Source organism: Gobius niger, assembly GCF_951799975.1.
Source record: "Gobius niger genome assembly, chromosome: 7".
Lineage (NCBI taxonomy): Eukaryota > Metazoa > Chordata > Actinopteri > Gobiiformes > Gobiidae > Gobius > Gobius niger.
The window spans coordinates 15,150,205-15,178,059 of NC_136858.1; the positions used below are offsets into that span (position 1 = coordinate 15,150,205).

Below are 27,855 nucleotides of genomic sequence, written 5' to 3' on the forward strand. Positions count from 1 at the left end.
TCTGAAAACTTGTGCTGATGACTTGCATGTGGGATGGTGGTAGTGGGCAAAAGTTTTTAAATGTTATAGGTCCTATATTGACTTTTTATGAGCTTTTACTTACAATTGCAGATCCACCAATTCCACTTCTTTGCTTCTGATACCAATACCGGGGGTTTGAGCATCTACTGATACCAAACAATACACAAGACCTTCTTCAAAGAGGCTTGCTGTGAGTTAATGGTCCTCGTTTGTAACAAGTGAATTTCTCCATTGTGAGATCGATAAAGCCTTATCTCATCTTGCAAACGAGATGTTGCATGTCAAGAGTTTTTTAGTAATGAACTGTAATGGAAAAACTATCAATAAGGATCACTGGTAATGTTAATATACATAACTTACAACAGAAGGCAAGGCAAGTTTATTTGTAGAGCACAATTCATACACAGCGCAGTTCAAAGTGCTTCACAGTTGCAGAAAATGACAAGAAAGCAGATCAATAAAGCATCAACATAGAATTCATCAATTACAGTAAAAGGTAAGAGTGTAGAAGAGTTGAGGCCTGTCTCACATCCTCACCGTGTTTATTATTGACTCTGGGAACCACCAGGAGACCCCTCCTTGAAGTTCTCAGGGCCCGAGATGGTTCATACGGCTCTAACATGTCAGAGTCGTACTTAGGCGCTAAACCATGAAAAGACTTGTACACAAGCAGACCGGTTTTTTAAATGCTATTTTCTGAGGGACAGGAAGCCAGTGCAGAGACCGGAGCACTGGACTAATATGTTTGTACTTCCTGGTTCTTGTCGGGGCTCGAGTGTAGTCCTGACAAGAAAGTCCTACGCAGAACGTAGTCTAATCATTACAAGTTCTGCATTACCAATATGTTATATTCTTTCAGAGCATTTCATAAACTAAAAAGCAAACACTTGGCCACGTCCATAGGCGCCGATCCTGTGAGTGCTGCGGGGCTCGAGCACCCACTCAAATCTTTGGGCTTATTTTCCCTAATTATTCAGATTCAGGAAACCTTATTGGTCCCAAAGAGCCATTAATTTGATTTAATGATTCAATGTAATGAGTTAATGATTTTAATTATTCAATTTAATGATTCAATAGATATAACCTCTAAATCACGAGCAGTCACTTCCTTTTCTACGAACATGGAGCGCGGGGGTCATAAACACCAGTTTGTGAGATCGATTCTGTCTTTTTTTTTCTTCTTTTGACTGCGCACCCATAGGGGCCAATATGATATAATTTTTTGTCCTAGACTTTGTGTAGCCGATCATAGGAATGCTTGCGGATTAGTTCATCCCGAGTTACAATATTAATTATCCTCATAAAAAAGAAATATAGTACATATCGTGGTGTTTCTTTCACACAAGTTTCAGTAATCATGCATATTCAGTGCGTCACCCTCTAACCCCTGCCCACACTCTGGTAGTCCAGACCGTCCAGACACTTAAGTATTATTTTAAGTTTCACTAAGAAATAACACAGCTAAGGGATTTGAAGTTGTTGAAGCGATAACTCAAGCACTTACTCTGTTTATTCAGTGTAAAATATACCTATTTTGGGCCACTGCACTGTTTACAAAGTGTCCAACTTTTCTTTGGCATTTGATACTTTTGTCCCCCAGTTGTTCCTTCTTACACATGAATGGTTGCCCCTCATAACTCCAGATAATTGCCTGAGTGCCACATATAATAATTGTGGTCAGTGTCCTCCCGGCGCTGTCTGCTCACTGGTGTGTGCTGAATACAAGCTGCCTGCTGAAAGTCTGCATTGTGGTTTTGGGAAACCTCTGCTCTATTCTTTTCAGATTACAAGGTTTATCACATTACTTTATGCCCTGGACTGAACCGGAGAGGCCAATGGAAAATGCATTACAGGAGTATATAGGTTTTGGCACCTTCCAACATCCATTATCATCGGCTGAGTGTCGTGGAAAACATTCTATTACTCAATTTCATTTCCAATAAAAGGTATATGCGTTGCAATTGTTAGACTCCAATATCACTTAAAATGGGATAGTGGATATTGAAAGCTATGACTAAGGCCAGTGCAATGTCTCTCGTGCAAGTGGGGGTAAAATGCTGTAAAAACTAAAATGTGCGAAGTTGAAGCTGTAGCTTTGTTGGATTATACGCATCTTTTGATGAAAAGGTAAGTTAGAAACTGCACATCTCACTTTCTTTTCTCTTGACTCTGCCACATGGATATTCAGAGACGTTTGAATCTCCACCAGTCCTCCTTCTATACAAATACATTTAAAAATAAACGTGCAAAGACAGTCTGTGTCTGTGCTTGGAGTGGATGTTTCTCTCATAACGCCATAAACCCATAAAGTTCTTATGGGGAATGAAGTTGTGGTGGGAAGAAGCGGTAGCCAGTATTATGAATCTGCACACCAATGGCTGTTTACTTCAACATTTACACCATGATTGTATACTTATTTCTCTTCCTAACCTTTTCAGATTCTATTGCTTTGTGTCTTTTGTGCTTTTGTGACAGCATAGTTTTTAGAATCTGCCACAACATAGATCCAACAAAAAAAAATCTAAAGATAATGTTACAGATATGGTCACATATAAAAGCAACCAACTAAAAACCTATGCAGATTAGCCAGACTAAAAAGACAGTCAATAGATAGGACTGTGCAGAAAATATATTAGATGCAGTACAACCATCATTCCTCCCAGTTAGCCCCTCCCACGCCAGGATGTATTACACAGCTTATCGCTCTGGGCAACAAAGACTTCCCGAGTCTGTCAGAGGAGTTCCTTCAGTGAGCGCAGCCTCTCTCTGAAGGAACTCCTCTGCCTCATCACCGGCCTTTCTCATCCAGTTTGTCCAGTCTGTGTGTGGCCTGATGTTGCCTCCCCAGCCCACAACATTCATATTACATGTTCAAACAAGGATTTTGCCCATTGTAGATTTACTCACACAGGAAATAGTATAGAGTACTTCAAAATGATTTACCTGAAGAAGTAAAAAGTACAGTTTGATACAACTATGTGAAAGCAATCCTAAAGACTATCACTATAAGAAGTACAGTAACCGAGTTCTACCCTGTATATGCAACAAATACCACCGCTCCAGTTTCCGTCATAATTTCATAGAATCATATAGTATCCTCGCACTGCCTGTAAACTTGTAAACAGACAATAGCATCTGCTGTTGGTGCCATGCTGCGTTTTTAATGAGGTTGTGTTTGTTACCACTCGTTTGTGTACGTACTTCCACCTTGCGTCTTTCCTCTTCAGACCGGCTACTTATTCCATTCTTTTTCATGTGTTTTCCTCCCCGCATCAACCCCCTCCTCTCCCCCTCATTCCCCAGTCCCTGAATGTAGATCAATACGTTCATATTGGAGATGCCTGGGAAGCGCGGGCACGTTGCCAGATCTCGCACTGTCAGTCTCTCTTTCTTCATTACAATGCCAAACACGAGCAGACTTGCAACCCCTGAAAAGAAGAGAACAGACAATGGTGTACAAATGCTAATGTTTTTTTTTGCTTGTCTTTCTCTGTGCTGTAGTTGTATGTGATTGCCTATGATGACGGGGAGCCGGTGAAGATCAACAGTACTTTGGTGGAGATTACTGTCCTTCAGCCGTCGAAAATTCCCATCTTCACCCAGGAGGAGTACATGTAAGTCGGCCTGACGTGCTGCTGAGGCAACTGTCCTTTTCCATGGACTCACACACACACTAAAGGAAGCTCGGTGTCGACTGGAATTCCACTTAAATGTGGCCGAGACGGTCGACAATGAGGGGAAAAAACAGGTAAACGCGATGAATATTGAGGAGAATGATGGAGTTGTTGGGGAAGATCTATAGGGCCATGGAATATATACAAGACCAAATAAGTAGTCCAATCAAAATAAATAGGGTCCATAGAGATCACAGAAATGCCTTGAGTTATCTGAGCTTGTTCCTCCAAATGTGCATATTTTGTAAGTCGTTGAATCCCGGACCTGATTTAAATTGAACCTTCCATCCCCATGCAAGTGAATAGGGAATAGGGAAGACTGCGCAAAACGCATGGTGAGGTATGTTTTGTCCTTTTCATGTCTTTATATAATTTCGGTGGCTTCTTTATCATTAACATACTGTATTAAAAGATGGTGTTTTGTGGCCATTTGACGCTTATCCGACCCCACAAAAGGCAGAAAGTTAACTGAATTTGAGTTAGCATTTAGCTCAGTGGACACTTTTATAAGCCAAATTTTACCTAAAGTAAAATCTCAAAAGGACTGTACATTTCTAACTAGGCTTTGACCTCGCCCGTATGTGGTGAATGGGTTGACCATGGCTGAAAACATTCATTCACGTTCATAATTTGCCATGATGGAGACTCTCTTTCATCCTGGCGTATTGTACAGGAGGAAACCTACGCAGACACGGGGAGAACAGGCAAACTCCACACAGAACACGTAGCATGTAGTAGCGCGTAGCTGAAACTTTATATGAATGACTTGAGAGGTCATTGGTTGAACGGCAGTTGGCTGTGACTGGCTGACTACAGTGAATACACGGTAAGGTGTAGAAACAAGGTTAAAAATGCCGTCATCCTGGTAGACTTTGTTCATCTGCTCCATTTGTTTGCTACTTCAGTCTAAATGCTGAGTAGTTGATTTGTGGAGGTGAGAGTTGTTCATCTTGGCTCTGCTGATAAATTATGTGAAGTAGCATATAGTGTATAATTATGGAACCTTTCTCACCCCATGAGCCAACTAACTAGGCAATTAATAGGGGTGTCTTAGCAGCAAGTGAAGCTTGTATACATATTGGTGAAAAAAAATCAAATAAAATGTGTTTTAAATATTAGCACAACAAACACCAAGGGCACCATGGGCACAGCAGCTTTTTACAAAGTCAGTGTCAAGGACTCAATTTACCCAAGAAATGTGAAGCCTCCTCTAAAACAACTGTACTGTACTCCCAAGCGTGTCTTCCACTTTCTAAAGGTCAAGCTGAAAAACTGCCATTTGTCAAATAATCCCCACTCAGGAGAAAACAAGTAGCAAGAGGGGAAGGTGAGCGGGCAAAAGAGAATCATTTTAAGTAAGCGGCTTTGGTCTCCGTATCGACACGTTTGAAGAAAATACATTATGAACAACAAAACGCACAACTGGCTTTTAAGGTTTCTATTATCTCCTGTACCCAAAGATGTTGCTGAGATCAAATGCTACATTTGTTCCAGCCTGACCTGTCAAGACTAACTCTTTTCCTTTATACAAAGACATTAGTGCAGAACCAAGCCTCAATCTCCTGAGTTATGATCCGTGGCTGGATTGACAGGACATAAACCAGAGGTGAGAAAAGCTAAAAGTTTGCTGTGATTGAAACGGGTATATTTTAGAGGACATGGGCTTCCACATTTGAGAGACACGCTACTATTCTAAATAAATTGCTGTTATTGTTTCCACGTCACACTATTTCCTGCTAGAGGAGCCGTTATCGCTCCTGCTTTAGAAAAGAAATTGACTCGATTTGTATTTCAGTTCAAATATATATATATATATAGTTATTATACTGCTTGCTTTCCCATAAATTGCCATAAAATAACATTGTTTTGGGAGCCTCAGCGTTGATATTCGACATTTTCTCATTTGAAATTGCGTTTCTGTAAGAATCAAATAGCTACAATGAAATACAGGCTAAAGCTTATGAAGACCATGTCTAGGGCTCCACCTGCTGGCAGCTGTAGGAATAACCAACTTTCAGTTTCGATTCACTGCGTGGTTTACAGCTTCAGCACACCATGATAAATGCATTTTGAGCACAGAAGAAGAAATAGTTTTAACCATATCCAATATCCAGGAAGTACAGCATGAAGTGCTGACACCGTGAAGAAATGAATTGAAGCAGTACTAAGTAACTTGTTTACCTTAAAGGGGGGGTATTATGCAAAATGGACTTTTTCAAGCTTTACATCATGTCATTCCCTCATTAAAAACATGCCTGAAGTGTTGCCTTGGCACATTCACGTATTTTTGAGTAATCTGTAAAAACTCTGATGGCAGCCATTTTAGGGATAGGTTTGCCTGAGTCCTCCTAGGAACGCCCCCACCTCCTGGAGACGCCTCCGACCTTTCGTCACCAGCCGAGTAACCAACCACTGCTCCTCAGCAGAACCCCCTCCCCACTGATGCCACAGACAGCGTGTGGAGGGGGCGTGTCGGAAAGGGTCAGAGGTTCTTAAAGAGACAGAGGCCTATTTCAAGACATTCACTACAGCCATTTTAAGAGAGCAATTTTATACATGGCAGTTATTCTAATTTACACAATACACACTAATGGAATCACGAAGAAGAAGCTAATAGGCTAGCGGACTAGCTAACTGCGGGCTAGCGCCACTTAAACAGTATTTACAGCCAAAACTTGTCTTTTCTATCAGCGTAGTATTTACTCTCATGGACAGTTATTGAGTAAAAAAACTACAACATGCTTCGAAACCTGCAGTGGCACTTACGGCCTCTAGGGGCATGACTTACTTAGTACTGCTTTAAACTAAAAGTTTACCCGAGGATTACTCATAGCTGCGTGGTTGATGTGAAATACTGCTCTATATGTCTTTGACGAGGGAACAACTTTATAACATGGTGTAAAGCTCAAAAAAGTCGATTTTGCATGATGCTGTACTTTATGTCCAGCTGTAAGAGTAATTATTCATAAAGTAGTCTTAATGCACAAAAGCTGTGCTAAGGATCATGGTCTTTCTTCTGTTATTTTTTTCCTTTTACCCATCTGTTAAATGGAAACCAAGAATGTTTTCCCCCAGAGCCTAAAGTTTCATTTATCTTGAAAGTCCTCAACATCAAAGACATACAGTATCTCAAGACATACCGTGGAAAAAGTGTTGAGCCTTTTCCTCATCAAAATCTGAAGAGTAATATTTTTTCTTCACATCACTTTGAGTAGTCCTGTTTAATTTGGTATGTGAATGGAACACAGAACTCGCGTCAGTATTTTCTAAAGTCTATAAATCATCACTAACACGCCTTTTACTAAAAGTAAAAGCTTGTTTCACCGTTTTATTGCCATTTGGGAATCCTGACCTGCCCTGTCTCCCATTCCTTACAGCCTTTTTGATACGTAGCGTTGTAGTGCTGAAAACATTTCTCTGCTTTGTGCATCTCTTATACCAAAATAAATATTTCACCATGGAGCAAATTAAAATTTCACAACCTCCAACTGTGTGACTAAACCACTGCCAAAGATATTCACGATGGATCGAGATTTGTGCTATTCTAGGTGCTTTGAAAGTCTTGTCAGTAAATTGCCCCACATTTCTGAATTCTCATCTCGTCTTATGCATGAGAAGTGAGTCGTTATTAATTCTGTAGTGGTTGGATTTGTAAACAATCTACGCAATCTATCTCGAGGTGTGTGACTTTTATGATGTGTTGACAAAAAAGGAAAACGGAAGATGACATTATGAATTTTGCCGCTGCTCTGGCCTGGATGTGCACTGTTCTGTCTTACTACAAGGCTAAGAAAGTCATGCGATATTAAAAACAAACAGAACAAGAGCTGCCGCCACACAGAGTTGGCTTATTACAAAGTTGTTTTTGCTCCAGGTCGGTGACGCCTAACCAAACACTTGGCACATGCTGTCTGGCACAGTCAAGATTCTCAAAGTGAAGCTTGTTTTGAAAGGAATGATTTGGTACATTTTGTGCCAGGGCTAACAGTAAGTGTTGGCAAACCTTGTATAGTGAGGATATGCCTGGATGTCAGAAGCAGTGAGTGACGACAGTGGTGCATCCGGGAACCAACCTTGTGATCTTCAGCTAAATTTAGTCTCCCACCTTGAGGGTGTGCATATTGTGCATGTTTTCTGTGAATGGGGAAAAGCAGGAGAAAGGCACTCCAGGCAACCAAGGAGAAATTGCTTGGTTATGGATACAAATCTCAACCAAGAACCACATCCTATATGATAATATTCTCTCGGCCCACAATGTCCTATTGTATGTCTGTGAAACTGAAGGTCAGAACGTAGGTGCAGACCACCATTCAGATTCTGACAATGTGACAAAACCACAATAACGGGTTTTCTTTACCATTCAAAGGGTGCACGCACGCTTGTCCACTCAAACCGTGCCCAAAAAAAGGAAAGTTCCTAAAGCGCAGTTTGTTTGTTTGCTTCCTTCTGGTGTGTGTTTGTGCCCAGCTGTGGCTCAGTTCAGACTTTGGCCCGGTGACACTGTAGCTCATGCATATACAAGCACCGCTGTATTTGTTAAAGTTTGGAAATATATGCATGCTAAATGCTTGTGAAAACACCACTGCCTTGCCCTTATTTTTTTATTGAATGATGATGGCACACGGCAACAGTCGTTTTGAAACCTTTCGGATCCTTTGCCCTTGTAGATTAGTCCAAAACTTAAAGGTACACTGCGTAACATTTTGGACTATACTGTTGCAGGCAAAACAAAACATGCTCCTAATGACCAGCTCAACACAGACAATGCTATCACTGCACTGTGTAATAAAAGAATGGATTTGAATGAGAAACTAATCTGTTTAAATCTAAAATTGTACTGTCTTTTGTCACATCTCCATGGAGACGAGCTGGAGACGTACCTACTCCCGGTAAAGTTTACAGTCAAATCTTATTTGTTTGTACATTTATGCGGTATTTTTCAATGATGAAAATATCTGTCATAAAATAAATGCTTGTATTTTAATTTTATTTATTCTGTAAAATTATACGCGGTGTGGCTTTAGCCGAAAGAGGAAGGTCAGGTTCATATCAGAGGCTTAACTTCTTAACTAACCCCTCCCCCCATCTAACTCCACAATGTCTTACAATACTCTCCAAACATTGTTTTTCTGGTGATCTTCAAATCCAACGAAGAGTTCTTGCTTCATTTTGTGACTATTTTGTTCCTATTCTGGCCCCGTTTTTGGCAAGTGCTTGTTTGCTATAAAGTTTTAGTTTGCTCCCAGTTCAAGGCCTGCTGGGGCCGTGGTTTAAATGATGGTTTCCATAAAGCCAAATGTTTTCTTGAATACTTTTTTGTGTGAACAGTGTCGGGAGTGTTTCTCTGCTGTTAAAGTGTCTGTAACCACAGTCACAGCTTGACAAGAAGTGTCCCATGGTGTAAGACCCGCAAAAAAGGGCCGACTGGAAACGGTTCCACGACCCGCCACTGCTTTAATTTCAGCCACGCATGGTACAAGTTGTACATGGTCTCTAGATATTTAGGAACAACCTTGAGATTACACCCGGGCGCCCAAGCTAATGACATTAACAAATCACAGGGGAAAGGTTTTTAGGACTGATGATTCACCGATGCCCATCCAGGTGCTCCGGTTTTCCCTTTTCTATCTGTACAATGGCCCTCCTCGCTCTTATCTCGCTCCGTCATGCTCTTCCACGCTGCGCCAATCAACACAAATCACTCCCTCTAACTGCCCGCACACGAGCCGGAGCTTGAACCGCTAAGCCCTGTTAGTTATGGTGGCAATCAGGTGAAGCTATGCCTACCGCGCTGGCGTTCACAATTAAAAATCACGCGCTCGGCAGGGGCTTAATGATTTCTGTCGCTGCTTTATGGTTGGGGCCCCTCCATCTGTTCTGGGAGAAATTAAGGGATCCCAGACATCGCCAGTGGAAACAATCAGGAGCAGCGCGGCGCCAGTGTTGCTGTCGGGACGGTGTGTAAAATGACCTGGCGTTATCGCTATCACTATCTTAGCTGCAACTTCATTTTGGGACTGAATGGTTAACAAAGTGTTTTTCATTTGTAAATTTAGTGTCTTTGAATGAACCTTCTCATTAAAAATGTTTTTACTGTTCATTATGGGCACGGCGGTGCAGTTAAGCAAACTTTACGCGGACTTGCCAGCAGAGCTAATTTAATAGTTTGCTAATACTAATAAGAGGCGCATTTCTTCTCAGTTTGCGGGCCACTTTAGCTGGTTTGAATTCTGCACTACTGTTCATTAGTAAATCATTCTTAGGCATAAATTTTGCCAGAGTCGAGCTCATATACTTTGGCCTTGAAGCAGGGTACGCTTTGGATAATAATTAGCAAACTGGGTTATACTTTGGCCTAAAAACAACCTTTTCACAATTAGAATAATGTTATTGGCATCATCTGACTGCTCGTTTTGATGAATTGTCTGTTTGCTAATTAGTGGATCGCAGTTAAAGTTGTTTTTTCACTGTTGTGAACTGAATTCCAGTGCACAATTTAATACATTTAATGGGATAGAAGGCATGTGTGGCTTATAGCTGTGAGTCTTGCCCGGATACCTCCTCATTTGTCCCTTCCTGGTTTCCTGTAGCTCCTCTTGTGACGCCTCCACTGTGATGCAGATGTGGGGGGGTTCCTCTTCAGTGTTTCAGAGGAAGAAATGTGTAGGTCTCAAATGTCTTTAGCTCATAAGCTAGCTGTTTACTTTAATAATGCAGGCTGCACATGATTACTCTATATCAGGGGTAGGCAAGTTTGCATCATGGAGGGCCGATTTTCATCATTGCCAAAACACCAGGTGCCGAACCTCACCATTGTAGCCCAAAGTAAAGAACTTTTTTCTGCAAATACCAATGTTTACATCAGTGGTTCTCAAGGGGCAGGGCTTCGGGGCCCAACATTAGCCCGGGATGACAATCTGCACCCCAAACAAAACAGTAGTTTGTCATATATCGTATAAAATATTGTATTTTCCACACAGGTTTTTTCAATTATGATCATAACAACCTAATAACAAACATTTTAACAAACTTTGTTGTGTTTTCAGGCAGTTTCAGATGGAAAATATTAAATAAGCGACCCACTGAAAATGGTTCCGCGACCCACTTTTGGGTCTAGAATCCCCGTTTTACATTATATAATATTACCAAGTGGGATGTTCTGCCAGGACAATTTAAAACACTGACACTATATCTCACATTTTAAGAGTACTTTAACAGGTATTTGCTCTATTATTTGCATAATAATATTTCTCAAAATCATCTTGGGGGCCAGAAGTTCTGTGCTAGAGGGCCTGACATTGCCTACCCCTGCTCTATATAAATTGAGACCATTTACCATACTTTTTTTTTTTTAATAGATTAAATTAAACTTTAGTAGTAAATGTAATTTTGTCAGACAGATTAATAACACAAAAAAATCCTATTCCGTTACAAAGACAAAGCAAATTTCAACTTTTTATGAACGAAAAGGTTGTGCTTTGCAGGATATTTCCAATATAATTTTGGGCGTTTGGAACACCGTGTCCTTCTCTGTGCCTCTGCTTTTGGTTGAAAAAACGTACCTTCAAAATTCAGCATTCCCAACATTCCCTAAAGCAGTTTTGAAAATGTATAGGCAACAGAGCAGCTTCTCATAGTGACTTTGACTTCCCCCCCCCCCCCCCCCCCCCATTCTCACTAACTTTCAAACATTTCATTCTGTGGCCGTTCCGCCATAGGCCAGCTGTACTGTACCTTGTGTGCAGTAGCTCAGGCTGTGCTCAGAAATGACATTATCTTTCAGTTAACTACACTACTCTATACATCATTCAGGTCCGTGATTATTTTAGTCTGCTATCAAACTGATTAAAGCCAATACGTAAGAAGTTTAAAATATAATCAAATCAGCGCTTTGCTCCGAATCCTCTAATTAAATCTTTAAAAAAATGTTCTCCTCCTTTGGGGCAGCCGTTAGCGCTGCGCTCCTGGGACTACATGAATATTTATTTCCCCGCTGAGTTCGCCTGTAGACTGGAACTATGAGCTACAATCTCACACGTCCCATGTGGCTCTCCCCTGCGGACTGAGGCGACTGCAGTGGCATCGGGAAACCTTCAGCTCAGGTGCTTTTTTTTTTTTTTTTTGTGCTTATCTCCTCTACAGCCCCTCCAACGAAATCTCCCAAGAATCACTGGAGACTGGCCCCAACACTTCTGTCTTCTTGCACTGCCCTCCTCCACTCCGCTCACATCCCTGGAGTTTTGGCTTCGCGGCTTAAATCGCTCAGCCAGTTTTAGGCTCATTTTCTGGTTAGACTAGTCAGTGGAGAATGAATCTGCTTTTGAAATAGATTTGCCGGCTTTGCCATGTAATGAAATCAATGCGAGACACGCCAGTTGAAAACACTGATTTCTCACGCAGCGATACGTGTTGAGATTTTCAGCTAGTTTTCTCCCTTTACATCTTAATGTCAGAGTAAAACAAAACATCAAACTCACCTTTTGTCTGCTAGAGACCCCGCTTTACAAGAAAACAACAGCACGGTGCTCCCTCGTCTTACAAATATTGACCTGTTTGGTATCCATGTGTAACACGAAAGACGCCCGAGATGATGCTGTGATCCAAATATGGTCATTTCCTTTCTGGGAGACAGCCGAGGCTAAAGACGGGAGAAATAGTGCATGCGTTGATGCTTTCCTGTTTTCTGTTTATCCAAAATCCCCAATAGGCATGTTTTTATGCATAAAACGGCTTATTTTTTTATATGAAAACATAAAATGACAGAAACTTACAGTACATGTTTACCCCAAATTTATGACTATTTTTTTTTCTTTATTCCCCTGCAATGTCTCGCCTTAATCTTACCTGAATGGATCTCTTTTTTACGAAATACTTAAATGCCAAAAGTGACCTTACTCCACTGCCAAGAAAATGTGAACGCAAATTCTTTGTCATAGGTATTTTATTCACTAGATCAGCATTTCAAGTTTGCAAATACCTCTGCATTTTAAGCATAATGTGGACTGAATACATTGAAAGCCTTACACAGGCACTTCGTATTTTACGAAAACATTCCAGAATGTTGATGTTTTTCTCAATGTAAAGACAGCCACGGTCTATGAAATTTCTCCTTTAAAAGTGTGGTTTATAAAATATTCAGTGTTGACGTAAACTCTAGGCGGGGCTGTTGCACACCGTGTTTTTTACTATCAGATCTCCTGAATGCATTTGATGCAGCTTGTCAGACTAAAAAGTCATCAAGTTTGCAGACGACACAACAGTGGAGGGTCTCATCAGCAACAGAGACTAGTCAAAGAAGTGAGGTGAGCAGTCTGACCTTGTGGTGCACACAGAACCATCTCTCTCTAAATGTGGAGAAGACAAGAGAGATTGTTGTGGACTTGGGTCCAGCATGCCCCTTTAACAATCAACGGTGCTGCTGTGGAGAGGGTGACCAGCACTAAGTTCCTGGGTGTGCACATCACAGAGAAGCTCTCCTGGACCATGCACACTACATCATTGGTCAAGAAAAGTCATCAGCGTCTCTACTTTCTCCACAAGTTAAGAAGAGCCAAAGTCCCAGCCTCTGTTATGTGTAACCTCTACAGAGGGACTATAGAGAGCATCCTGACCAGCTCCATCACTGTGTGGCACGGCGCCAGCACTGTCTCCTGCTGAAGGAGCCTCCAGCGCATCGTGAGAGCAGCGGAGAAGATCTGCAGAGCTCCTCTCCCCTCTATTAAGGAGATGTACTCCACCCGTCTCACCCGCAAAGCCGTCAAAATCGCCAGGGACCCCTCACACCCATCACATAGTCTCTTCAAGGTCATGCCTTCAGGGAGGAGACTGTGGAATCTACGGGTCAGTTCCAGTCGACTGAGAACAGTTTCATACACAAGGCCATCGGGAAGCTGAACTCCCTCACTCACATGGTTTGACAAATAGAAAATCTTGAATCTTGAAAAAGAAGCATGTATACACATATCAGCAATTACCCACAGAACTAGCATTACAGACAACTCTCACTCCCTGAGCATCAGACTTACAACAAGGCAAAAGTCTATAAACGGCAGTCAATAACGTCATGCAGACAATTACCTAGCAATGCTTTTACCCAAAGCACAATGATATGAGAGCATAAAGGAGTTGTTTATGTCCTGCAACCGCGGTGTAAACATGGACTCACCCGACTCACTTGTCCTTACGTCTGTTTAGCCTCATTGAAACTCCATAAACACGTTGCAGCTTCTCCACTTCATCTTGTGTCGCCAGCGAAAAGTCCCATTGCGATGAGTCGTCCCAAAAAAATTATATCTTTATAATCCACCGATGTTTGCTAGTTTCCCATAGTGTTTACAGAGACCGCGTGCAAGTGAAAGTGACCAATGAAGAGTCTTCAGAGCGGTGAGCTGCTCTATGATAGGCCCAGACTTGTTGCATTGCTTGAATTTACCAGAATAAATAGGTAACTAGTATTTGCAATTCAGTGCTAAATTATGGAAGAAAATAAAACTGTCTGGGAAGATGTCTGAGCTATGGAGGACGAAAAGAAAATAAGAACCACATTTCACCATGCCAAAATGTCACTTCACTACAAACCGTACCTTTTCCAAAAATAAAACAATAATATTTGCATGCTCGTATAATACTGAATCATTTGGGAAGGTCGTCTCCCATAATTAATGGCTCATTTTGTTGTTACATTTACTCTGAGAGTGCTGACTTGTGTAGCATTTGTGAAAGGTTAGCTTGTTTACTGACGGAAGAGAAGTTCATTTGAGAGCCAAATGCCAGCCCATTATTTCGCTCTTTGGGGGCCAGTGTTGTTGCAAACAGCAGATGTTGTGCCATACCTGTCATATTAATATGCAGCGTGGCAATCCTCTGAGAAGTGCTCCAGCCCGCCGTGTTAAGTGACGCGCTTAGTCACTGTGAGCTCAGCAAACACAATATTTACAGCACATTGCACGATAATTGCGTGATTAGCGGCGTTGCATCCCAATATGACGCAGATATTTAATTGAACTCGGCCACAGATCTGTGAAATTACGAGAGACCGTACTTTTAAAAAAAATGAGTCGTCGTTCAGTTGGCAGTAGTGAAGATTAAGTTATGGAGCGGTTGAAGAGGCTCCCGGTTTTGCTGCTGCGTCAATGAACCATTAGTGTGGGAGGGTTTGTGAATATTCTGTAGATACACTAGAATAATTGTTATCTTTGATTTATTTAGCCTTTATTTAACCTCTTAACCCCCGCCTTTACCAAGTACATGTTCTCGAGTCCAGCTTTTCCCAAATCTAAAAGCTTACAGCCTATATACATGCGTTTCAGTCACGTGACTTCTGTAGTTCTAGCTGCCATTTTGAACACTGCTGGCTAATGCAACAGTGTCTATCTGCGTCTCAACTAGTTGAATTGAAGATGCTACATCAAACAATTGCACACTTGAGCAGATGAGATGAACAGATGCACAATGAAGATTGAAACCTTGGGATTTTATCCTTATCAACTGTCCAGTGACAGTTCGCCATATCTGACGTTTGCGGACATCTGTCTACATTTATGTGGTCCATAATCCCTCTCTATACACCGGTGAAGCCAGACTATCACACCTTTATCTCAGGATGAGTTACGGATGCCAAGATACATCAGAAAAATGTTCTTGGTCACAGGAAGGGTAAGTAATAAACAAATAAACGTATCTGGCTGCGTTTTGCGAACGTTAGCATGTGGCACTCATCTCCCTCAAACAGTAAAGCTATGAGGGTTGTTATTTTGTTTTAGTGTACTATGAGTCATGTTTTATCGATAGTTTATGGTTTCATCAGCTATGGATCGGGGTAGCGTTAACGTTAAGAGAAGTGTGTTTACGTTGCTCTCCCCAACAGGCAGTTCACATGGGTCAGTGGGCGACATTTTAACCTCTTACCCCCGCCTTAACCAAGCACATTTCCTCCAGTTTGGCTTTACCCAAAGCTTTTTGACTGGAGCTTACAGCGTAGGCCAGAGAATATTCATGTAAACAGATAGCCTAGCTTTCGTTTGTAGCCTAGCCTCGTTTGCGTTACAATGTTTCCGCGTTGCTTCACTTACCTGAACCAAAGTGCTCGCTGCACAGCTCGGAGTCGGCTGTGTGAGTCCAGTGGTCTCTCCTGATGGCAATTATCCATTTTTGTCGACGAACTGGGTCTTAAGGAAACTTGTAGAAAGCGAGTCTCTTTTTTGAGACAGGGTATTGTACATCCCGCAGCGCAACAGGTGGAGGGCATAACAGCGGTGTTCGGTGCTTCGGTATTCAAAATGGCGGCCACAACACAGCGTGACGTCACAGGAAACGCATGTATAGGCCAGTGTTACACCTCATTTGAAAGCTAAGACCTACAAAACTCATCTAGAAGGTTGCACTTTTGTCACTTTTTTGCCACATTTTTGTTGTTTTCGGCACAATTTCTGTCACTTTTTTGTCACTTTTTTGTGATTTTTTCATCATTGTTTTTCGTCACTTTTTGTTATTTTTTCATCACTCTTTTGTCACCTTTTCATCACTTTTTTGTGATTTTTTTCCTCACTATTTTGTCACTTTTTTTTCATCACTTTTTTGTCACTTTTTTATCACTGTTTTGCGATTTTTTTTTATTTATTTCAAAATGTTTTTATTATTTTTGAAAATAAGTACAGAAAACACACATCAATGTACACTCCATTGTCATACTGGGGCAAATAGTCAAGGACAAAGTTCTTGAATAAACTTATGTTTACCATAGCCACCCCAGGGTAATAATACCCCCTTTGAAAAGAAAAACAACTCTACAACCAACAAACAGACAAATGAAAAATAAGTAAATAATCATAATAATGATAATAATAATAAAATAAATAAATACAATACAAAAAAGAAATAAATAAAATAAAACAAAAAACAAAACAAAAAACAGGGATATGCTTGTCTTAAATTGCTAGTCTAAGGAGTCTGCATCAAACACATTTTCATAATAATCCAAAAAGGGTTGCCAAATACTTTGAAATTTTTCCACAGAATTTTGGACTGTGATCCGAATCTTTTCAAGTTGAAGGAACGACATGGTGTCACTCACCCAGCGAGAGTGTTTGGGGGGTGAGGGTGACTTCCAGTTAGAAAGGATTAAACGACGAGCCAGTAGAGTAGAGAAGGCTATTAATTGTGATTGGCCCTTTGAGGTTCTAACATTAGTGTGTACCACTCCGAAAATTGCGGTTGTTGGATCTGGGTCAATTTGCTTTCTACAAATATAGGAAAATGAATTGAAAATTTCCAACCAAAAAGAGCTTAAACTAGGACATGACCAAAACATATGTGCCAAGGTGGCAGGGGCTTGATGACAACGAACACAGGTAGGGTCCACATTAGGGTATATTTTAGCTAGTTTAGTCCGTGACAAGTGCAAACGATTAAATATTTTAAATTGGATTAGCCTGTGTCTAACACAAATGGATGAAGTGTATATTCTATTTTTACAATTTTGCCAGATATCATCAGTTAGCGTTATACTTAAATCCTCCTCCCATTGCCTTTTGAGAGGGAGCAGTGACGGACATTTAATATCCTGAATAGTTGAGTAGAGCTGGGACACACCACCCGAGCGACCAGACCTCAATATCAAGCAATCATCCAAAGGACAAATATCTGGTTTCAAGGGGAAAGATGGAAACTCCTTGCGAACAAAATCGCGAACTTGTAAATACCTAAAAAAATTTGACCTTGGTAGATTGAAATTTGTAGACAATTGCTCAAAAGAAGCAAAACTACCCTCCACAAAGAGATCTCCAACGCTCCTAATACCTTTTACAGCCCAGGTACCAAACGTTGCATCTATCAATGACGGTCTAAAAAGAACATTTCGAGCCAGGGGCATAGACACTAGTGTCTGTTCGTGTCCAAAATGTTTACGGAACTGGGTCCATATACGCAAACTGGCTCTAACAATAGGATTTTTAGTGTGCGCACCTACTGTCAAAGGCAGAGGAGCACATAGTAAAGAGGCCAAGGAGACAGACGCACACGAGTGCTGTTCCATTAAGGACCAAACTGGGCCCACCCCGTTCACGCAAGTTTTATACCAAACCGTTAATTTATATATATTTGCAGCCCAATAATAATGTAAAAAATTTGGTAGACCAAGTCCACCATCTACCCGTCGTCTCTCTGAAACTGCCTTCCGCACACGAGGTATGGTTTTGTTCCAAATAAATGTACTGATATGTTTGTCTAGCTCTCTAAAAAAAGACTTTGGTAGAAAGATTGGGATGGTTTGTAATAAATATAAAATTTTGGGTAAAATTACCATTTTTACAGAGTTAATACGTCCAGCTAGGGACAGAGGCAATGTGGACCAACGATTAAGATCTTCCTTTATTTGACCTACAATAGTTTTAAAATTCTCCTGAAACAACTCCGTGAACCTGCTTGTAACATTTACTCCAAGATATGTCAAAGGACCAGTTGCGATTTTAAATGGATGTGTTTTATAAGAGCAGTTTCGAGCCAAATCATTAACTGGAAAAAGCATACTTTTAGAAAGATTAATTTTATATCCAGACGACTTGCCGAAGTCTGAGATTATATCTAAGCATTTAGGGATTGAGATTTCTGGATTGGACACAAACAAAAGCAAGTCATCTGCATATAGTGATACCTTGTGATTCAGCCCGCCCCTTGTAATACCCTGTAAATCGTTGTCACATCGTAACGCAGTAGCGAGTGGCTCGATCGCTAGATCGAAAAGAAGAGGGGACAACGGACAACCCTGTCTTGTACCACGGTGAAGGCAAAAGTAAGATGACATCAAATTATTAGTCCTTATTCTGGCCCGAGGCATTGCGTACAATGTCTCAATCCAAGAAATAAACACTGGGCCAAAACCAAATTTTTGTAGAGTACAAAAAAGATGTCCATACTCAATTCGATCAAATGCTTTGTGCGCATCCAAAGAAATCACAAACTCTGGTGAGTTAGTCGAATGTTTGGAATACAGAATGTTGTAAAGTCGCCTGAGATTATGGAATGACTGCCTACCTTTTACAAATCCTGTTTGGTCTGAATGGATAATCTTTGGAACTATTGACTCCAGTCTTAAAGACAAAATCTTTGTAAGTATTTTGTAATCACATGTAAGCAGACTTATCGGACGGTATGACTCGCACTTAGTTGGATCTTTGCCCTTTTTAGGAATCACTGAAATTGTGGCTTGGGTCATTGAAGTAGGGAGCATCTTTTGTTTCAGTGATTCACTGTAAACGGAGGACAGCAAAGGGATCAGCTTATTGGCAAAAGCTTTATAGAATTCGATTGAGTACCCATCCGGGCCAGGTGCCTTTCTATTCTTCATAGATTTCAACGCTTGTCGGATCTCGGCTTCAGTAATTGGTTGCTCCAAGGAGGCCCTATCTTGGTCCGTTACGGTTGGGAGAGTGACACTACTTACAAAATCTTGGCCTCGGGAGCATTCAGAAGAGTAAAGGGAAGAGTAAAATATTTTAAATTGATCATTGATATCTTTCGGATCTGACTTCTTTTCCCCATTTGCGGTTTGAATTTCAGAAATAAAACTGGAAGCCGAATATTGACGTAATTGATGTGAAAGTAACCTACCCGCCCGTTCACCGTGTTCATAACAATTCTGCCTGGACTTCAAGAACCTCTCACTTGTTTCCTTAGAGACTAGAAGATCAAATTCAGTTTGTAATGCTATTCTCTTTTTACGAAGGTCAGGAGTAGGCACAGAGGAATGTTGCTGATCCACATCTTTAATTAGTTTAATCAACTCATTGAATCTTTTTGATCTCAACCGAGTTAAACGAGCCGTGTACTCAATTATATGACCTCTGATATAAACTTTAAGAGTTTCCCAAAGAGTTAGGACGTTTGTCTCTGGTAGCTGATTAGTTTCAAGGAAAAAATCAATCTGCGAGTCAATGAATTCAACAAAATTTTCATCAGATAATAACAAAGGATTGAATCGCCAATTCCATTGAAATGGTACTTTACTTTGAAGCCAAAGTTCTAATATAACAGGAGAATGATCCGAAATAACTATGCTTTCATAAGTAATTGATTTAACTAATTGGACCAAGTTTTGATCTAACAAAAAGAAATCTATTCTTGAATATGTTTGGTGAACTGCAGAGAAAAAAGAAAACACTTTGGAGGTTGGATTTTTAAATCTCCATGGATCTACTACACCACTAGACTGACAAAAAGTATTTATAGTAGAAGCCGATTTAGAAAGTGTGGTTGTCGAAGCTCTGGAGCGATCAAGATTAGGTTTGAGAACTGTATTAAAGTCCCCTCTGATAATCAAGTGGTGTGTGCCCAGCTCAGGTATACGTCCAAACAGCTCTTTAAAATAGTTTGCATTGTCCCAGTTGGGAGCATATACACTAACTAAGACAACCGGTTTATCATAAAGCCTGCCCCGTACGATTACAAAGCGCCCATTCGTATCCCCTATAACTTTGTGCGAAGTAAATGGAACATTTTTACCTATCAAGATGGCAGCACCCCGATATTTAGAATTTAGTTCAGAATGGTATACCTGTGATACTGATCCTCTCTTTAATTTCATGACATCTTTCATACGCAGGTGCGTTTCTTGTAAGAAAGTTACCTCCGCTTTCAATTTATTCAAATGAGAAAACACCTTACTTCGCTTAACTGGGTGGTTAAGTCCCCTCACGTTCCAACTGACAAACTTGGTAGATGGTCTATTCATGCAATCCTCGGAGCCCATAGTCGGTAGTTGAGGAGTGGATAAAATCTAGGCAAACCTAAACAATGACAAATCAGCTCTATCCCTGAAAAGAAAAAAAAAGGAAAAAAAGAAAAACACAACAACAACAACAAAAAAAGCAGAACAAAGTATACAGTGAACAACAACTCAATCCCCCAATAGAACATCCCCATGCCGGTCCCTCCCCAATTAAGGGACTGCACCCACCCAACCTCCCAAGCCACTATGAAGCTAATGACCCAAATCTTACCTACAGGAGCTGAGGCCCCACATAAACCTAACAATTTTGAGTTAGCTAACAGCTACAAGAACCACATGTGAACAAATCCATGTAAATAGCATGGAATAATTAGCAACTGTAATACTGTGAGCATCAATAAAAAAATAAAAAAAGTAAAAAAATAAAATAATAGTAATTAAATAAATTATTGTTGTAATAACAATAATAAAAAAAATAGCAAACAGAATTTAAAATCTGTATATATATATACACATACATACACATATACACACATATATACACATACATACACACATATCAGTGAACTAAGCTCAAAAGACCCAATAACCTGATTCAAACATATCACAACAATGCGTTAAATGTAAATAGAAAAGATATTAACCAAAGAAAATATTATGACTTGTCCTAAAGAGTAGTCACTAGAAGCAACTGACTACGATGTCATAAGTCCTTTGGCAAAAGTTGTAGCTTTCGTTGGGTCGGTAAAGAACCGCTGTTGGCCCTCCGCGGGAGTGACGATTAATTTTGCTGGATACAAAAGTCCGTACTTCACACCAGGACACCGCCGCAGTAGTTGCTTCACCGGTCCAAATGCTGCTCTCTGTTTGGCCACTGCCTGTGTGTAGTCGGGGAACACTCTGATAGTATCGCCATCACCTGAGACGAGCCTTTTGGACGCAAGTGCCTTTTGAAGAATGTTTTCCTTCTCTTGGTAGTAATGGCATTTGACCACAAAAGCTCTCGGTGGCTGCTCTTTACCTGGGGCTTGTTGTAATGTGCGGTGGGCTCGGTCAATCGTCGGTAGCGCATCCAGTTTAAGCACCTCTTGTAGAAGCCGAGCGACAAAAGAACTCGCTTTGACACCATCTTCCCGACCTTCTTTTATTCCAAAGACGCGTAGGTTACACCTGCGCGATCTTCCTTCCAGGTCCTCAGTCTTTGCTTTCAGACTAGTGACTTCTTTCTTCAACTCCGAAACCTGTTGCTCCAGCGAAGCGATCTGGTCCGAATGAGTGTTAGCTGCTTCTTCCAGATTAACCGTACGTTCGTCTAGCATGCTAACCATGTTGTTAGCTTGCTCGTTGGTCGCTTTCATTTCTTCCCGAAGCAAATTAATTTGACTACGCATCAAATCATTTTGTAGCTCGGCCTTTTCGTCCATTTTTGCCAAGAGTTCGGCCCGCATAGCTTCAATTGCCTGTAGAACAGGTGTCTGTTCCATAATCTCTGCTGCTTGGTTAGCTTTAGCCGCGCTATGTGTTGTTTTCTCGTTCGCTTTAACAGAGCCAAGTCTTTTTGGCTGGACCCGAGGAGGGGGCATATTCCGCCCAAAAGTGCCAAAACTTAGAAAAAGTAATAAAAAGCTCACTTAACAAAAGTTCCCACATAACTTGAACCACACCTGATCGTAGAAAGATTCTTGTAGACAAATATTTAAGGTTTAATGTGGGCACGCTCTGTGAACACGTCTACATCTCTCCGAGGCTCATCCGGGTCCCCTTGCGATTTTTTTTTTGTCACTTTTTCATCACTTTTTCATCACTTTTCCGTCACTTTTTTGTTGGGTTTTTGTTGCTATTTTGACACTTTTTTCCCAAGAAGCTTCTAGACTTGTTTAAAGTCAAACTGGTGAAAATGTGCTCGGTCCAGGTGGGGGTTAGAGGTTAACCAGGAAAGTCCTGCTGAGATTTTCCAGCATGTGGTTTGTGGGGCTCTCGGTCTCAGAGGAGACTCTATTGTACATGTTAATAATAGACATGGGGAAACCGCAGCACTTGGAAGAAACCTTTGTGCACATAATGAGAAGATGCTATTTTTACACAGAAAGGAACCACCTGGCCCGAGAATCCAACTGTGGACCTTCTTGCTCTGAGGCATTAGTGCTAACTGCTGTGCCACCGTGCGCTCACTCATATAAACAGTTTGACAGGTGATAGACTGAGAGGAAAATGTTTTAGTTATTGCGTCCTACACAATGAAATGGCAATAGATTAATAGCAGATTGAGAGTGTTTTTGAATTGCATGTAAAAGCGTCTGGGACCCACATAAATGTGATGATGTTTGACGTTTCCCGCCTGTCCGCACTGCCGTATAAAATCCTTGTAGGTGTCCAAACACACTCTGCCCACTGATTTAATAGCATCACTCATCTGAATCACAAATGCACCTGCCCTGAAAGAGCCGTATAATGTGGATTTAACGTCACTCACAAGGGACTCTGCAACCTTGAGCAATCATCAGCCAGCAGTAAATTATACGAATATTGCAGAATGCATTTTATACCACAAAGTAGATGAACTCAGCTCAACCTGGCAACCTTAGAAATATTGCATCTGTTCGAGGTCTTATATTATGCCCTTTTCAGACTATTCGAAATGCTTTTGAACCCATTTGCAACAGTGGCAGCTAACGCTCTCGCAGCAGGATAGCTTATCCGACTTTGTGGGGTCTTTCTGTCCAGAGTTTGCATGTTCTCAGAATGTTCCTCTTGTTGCTCGGGTTTCGCCCCATCCTTTTAAAACATGCAAATTCTCCAGCTATAGTCCTGACCAAGCCTCACTCTGGGGAATGGTTCGCTGCACTGCGGCTGCCCACTGCTCCAGTGCTCCTGACAGCTTTGCCTGCCCCCAAACAGAGAATGGGTCAAAGGCAATGGACGCGTTCCCATACGGAGGACAATAACGTGTTTCCGTAACTTACCTCATCTTCATGTTACTACATAGGCATCATGTTACCCAAACTGTACCATGTTTGAATTCTGTTTGCAAAATAAAGCTGATGGTAAAACACATGGGGCCCGATCTTGTGGCGGCGCACGGGGCGGCTCAGGCTCTTGGCGAATTATTTTCCGAGTGGCGGAGCTATATGTGCCATTCGCCTCCGCCACCTGTGAGGGGGCGTCACAAGAGGAGGTGACTGCACTGATGGAAACACGGCTGACATTCACTTCCTCGTTTACATTGCGCTGTCTTGCGTTCTTTCTTAAGCCTTAGGCCAGGGGTGGCCAACCAGTCGGAGACCAAGAGCCGAAATTTTCAACCTTGATCCTGTGAAGAGCCACAAAGGCACCGACCATTAGCGAGATCCCGGGGCGGTGGTTTATTGTGATTAAATAGAATGTGACCGTTTTATTTAATCACAATAAACTATAACTTTATGCCTTTTAAAAAAAAATTTTTTTATAATTGTGTTAGATTGAATGGTTTTAGATTGAAATACATGTATATTAATGCCTGGTCGCCTCCCGCGGGAGGTGTTCCAGGCATGTCCTAGTGGGACAAGGCCTCGTGGAAGGCCCAGGACACGGTGGTGGGACTATGTCTCCGAGCTGGCCTGGTGTCGCCTCGGGGTCCCCCCAGAACAGCTGGAGGAGGTGTGGCCTCGGGGTCAGAACAGCTGGAGGAGGTGTGTGTGGATCGGGAAGTTTGGGCATCTCTGCTGAGACTGCTGCCCCCGCGACCCGGCCCGGATAAAGCGGAAGAAAATGGATCGATGGACGGATGGATGGTATATTAAATGACATTTTGTGTTTCCTGTTCTGACTGAGACAGAATTAGATTATTATTATTATTTTCATTTTTTTTAATGCTGGGGTGTTTGTATGTGGGGCCCTGCCCACTGAGCCCCCTTCTCTGGTCCGCCCCTGGCCTGTGGCTCAGCGCCTGCAGCTTTGTCCTGACTGGACTGTGCAGAGAACGCACTCTAGGCTGCATAAAGTTCATGAACTTAAACCAGGAGCCTCTGGAGGATCTGAGAGTCTGTTTTAAGTTGTATTTGCTACAGTTATAGCACGTGTGAAAGAAAAGTCATGACTTTGCTATTTCCGCGTTACGATGTCGCGCTTGGCATCATACGCTTAATAAGAGCTCCGCTTTTTTTCCATTTCCTAATTTTGATCTTTTTCTGTGAATATGAGGCCAAATTACATCAAATAAAGAGTAGCTGATCAGAAATCTGAAAAGCACAGAAGCTAATCCTAGTGCCACGATCTGCCTGACTGTTGTTTAACCTACATCCCGCTTTGAGTGAAGCTGCACGGGCTCCTTTTACACACTGCCTCGAAAAGGAGGGAGATACAGACTCATTCATGTAGAGATGGAAACAGGGTCTGTAGACGATGGTTGGATTTTTGGTCAAAGACTGTTACAGTTTATGGGAAATATTTACACATTATTTTGCAAAGAGCCGCATTGTATTAAACAGCTCCAATCATGCAAAGAGCCGCACTCTGATTGGCCAAGAGCCGCATGCGGCTCGAGAGCCGCGGGTTGGCCACCCCTGCCTTAGGCTCTCACAGGTCAAACTAAAAACTTTATTTACCCCATCGTGAGCTAAACCATGTTCACGTCTCGAGAGAAAAAGAGCTACAGCGTCCGCTGTGGCGCGGATCGGCCCACGCTTGGCGTGAACGCGAAGCAAAACAAATGCACATGTTCACCCCCCACAACCACACAACCACTCTCCTGGACGCGGAGTCGATCTGGTTGGAGGAAAATGTGTGCGTTTCCACCCACGTAAATGCGCTAAGTCTGGAGTGGCAAGATCACAAAGTGCGCTCCGACTGAGCGCAAAATGTCACGCTATCGTCTCCGTTTTGATGCACAAGATCGGGCCCATTGTCTTTTTACATACAGATTGCAGATTTAGTTGATTACCTTCAGAGTAGGGATGCACGATTAACCTGTATTGCATCGAAATTGAGGTTTGAGCTACTGCGGTAACATAACCACAGGCAGGCGCTGAGTTTTTTTTTTTTTTTTTCACCAGCCTTGCTCTCCTGTTTGAGTGATAGACATGTTCTCCAATCAGAATTATCAAGCCTGTGCTGCTGTCGCTGTACACAAACTCCACGTGTGTCTTGGATAATGCAAACTGCAAACTACTCTCACCGCTGACAACGAGTGTCTCCCGAGCTGCGCGTAGGACTCGGTCATGGAATAATCATTCCCTCGTGGAGTGGGTTGGGGTGGTCAAAAGCACACTTCCAACATCTTTACAGCAGGTGTTTGATGTATATAGGAGGCACATTTTCATAAAACAAGCAGCTGTTTGCAGCATGAGATTTGGAAAATGCATTCACACCGCGTTCCAAATGACATTTTTCTAAGATTTTCTAAACTGTCAACTCAAATGAGAGTCAGCATAATTTTGAAGTCTTTAACTGGTAGAGGCTCAATTAAATGTGGTTGAAAAAAAATCCCAGTGATAACAGTATTTTTTTCCAAAATAAATATAGTAAAAAACTCAAAATCTACTGTTTCAAATTATTATGCAACTCATAGTTTCAATACATTTTAAAGCTTGTAATTAACTGAAAATGGTCATTTGTTGAATTTGCAGCACTAGGAGGTCATATTTACTGAAATCAAAAGCTATTTCAATTAAAAAAAAAATAACAGGTCAAGTTATATTTTAACATAGGAGCCCTTCTTTTATAGCAGCTTCAAAATTCTTAAATCCATTAACCTTGCGAGTTTTTGGAGAGTTTCTGCTTGGATTTCTGTGCAAGATGTTAGAATAGCCTCCCAGAGCTGCTGTTTGGATGAAAACTGCCTCCCACCCTCATAGAACGTTTTTTTGTTGATGCTCCAACGGTTCTCAATAGGATTGAGGTCAAGGGAGGAGGGGGTCCACATCATGAGTTTCTCTCCTTTTATGCCCATAGCAGCCAGTGATGCAGAGGTATTCTTTTTTTTTTTTTTACCTTTCTGACACTGAAATACAATTTGTATAACATTTTGGAACGTGGTGTATGTTGCTGGGCAGGGAGAAATAGTGTGCCCGTTTATTTGAGAATGTGTCAAAGTAAGTATGTTTTCCTAAAATGCCTCTTTGCAGATTTGCATCTTGTTGCTGCATGAAGCTGAAATCTAGTAACTGAGAAACTGAGAGAAATGAGAGGCCAAAGGGGTACTCTAGACAAAAAAATATTGGTAACCACTGGCATAGAGAATGCTTGGATTAAGCGCCTTCCACTAAGAAGTGAATCATGGTCAAATGAATAGAGATAAATTTTATTTTCCGACGACTGAAGTCTAAATGATCAGAATGAGTCAGTGAAGGTGTGTGGGCTTGAGAAACACTGAGGAATGTCAACAGCATAAAAAAAAGTTAAAATCATAAAACTGTGCATTTTGTATTACGCACACAAACTCACTCACATCACCTTCCGTTTCTTGCTCAAATAAGCAGAGGACACGCGTTCATTTGGCATTTGAGCAGCGCTTGTTTTGCCAGATGTGTACACAAATGATACAGTAGCCTGGCCTACTCATCCACAGACAGACATTAGCGCGGCAACAGCTTTACACTTATCCAATAACTTGTTTTCCCCATGTTTTTTCCTTCCAAGCATATATCTGAAAGGTGATTGATTTTTTTTTTTTTTAGCTATAGGTTGGAACGTGCGGAACCTGTAAGCCCCGAGAGCGCGTTGACCTTTAACTGGGCTGCACGACGTAGGCAGGCATCACTTGTCTGTCTGTAAATATCAGGCAAAGGTCAGTGCTAAGTGCAGGGGAGAGAGAAAGGGCGACGTGAGCTGCCATTAAGGCCCCAGATGTAGGTAGTGGTTAGTAATTATAGCTCAATAGGTCTGCGGGCTCCATTAGTATCAAGGTAATATTAAGTATTATAGGCTTTCGCAGTTGATAAAAATGTCACACTTCTTAGTGCCTATACCTATACCCGTCCTTCCGTGGACCCACCACCTGCAGGACAAGCCATAAGGTGCTGGTGCAATGTGATTTGGGCAGCTCCAACAGCTGTCCCCACGACCCGGCAACGGACAAGTGGAAGAAATTGGATGGATGGAAAAATAGAATTTTTTAAATAAAGGGTTTTCTTATCTTATCTTAGAGGACCGGGCCACCGTTTTTCCATACTGAGATTATGTTCTTACCTGAGCTTAGACGAGTTGATACGTACCTGTCTGGACTTTGTGGGTGCCCATGGAAGAGCTTGGTCGCTTCTAACTTCACCCCATTTGGAGCTATAGGAATATACTGGGAGGGGCTAAATACTAGCAACATCTTTAGTTGTTTTGCGTGACAGAGCGCACGCACAAAGACCAGACAGGTACGCATCAACTCGTCTAAGCTCAGGCAAGAACATATACAGTATCTCTGTATGTATCAATGAGCAGAACTCTGAGCAGTTTTCTTCACATGACAGA

At 41.6% G+C, this 27,855-nt stretch overlaps 1 protein-coding gene across 3 annotated transcripts in view; it reads left to right on the top strand.

Moving 5' to 3' along the window:
• LOC306965443 (protocadherin-15-like) overlaps nucleotides 1-27,855 on the top strand; it is a 494,180-nt gene that overhangs the window by 365,857 nt on the left and 100,468 nt on the right. For all 3 annotated transcript variants that reach the window (XM_079559864.1, XM_079559865.1, XM_079559863.1), the window contains one exon: nucleotides 3,523-3,635. In XM_079559864.1, coding sequence (XP_079415990.1) covers nucleotides 3,523-3,635 — 113 coding nt within the window. The remainder of the gene's footprint in view (nucleotides 1-3,522; nucleotides 3,636-27,855) is intronic.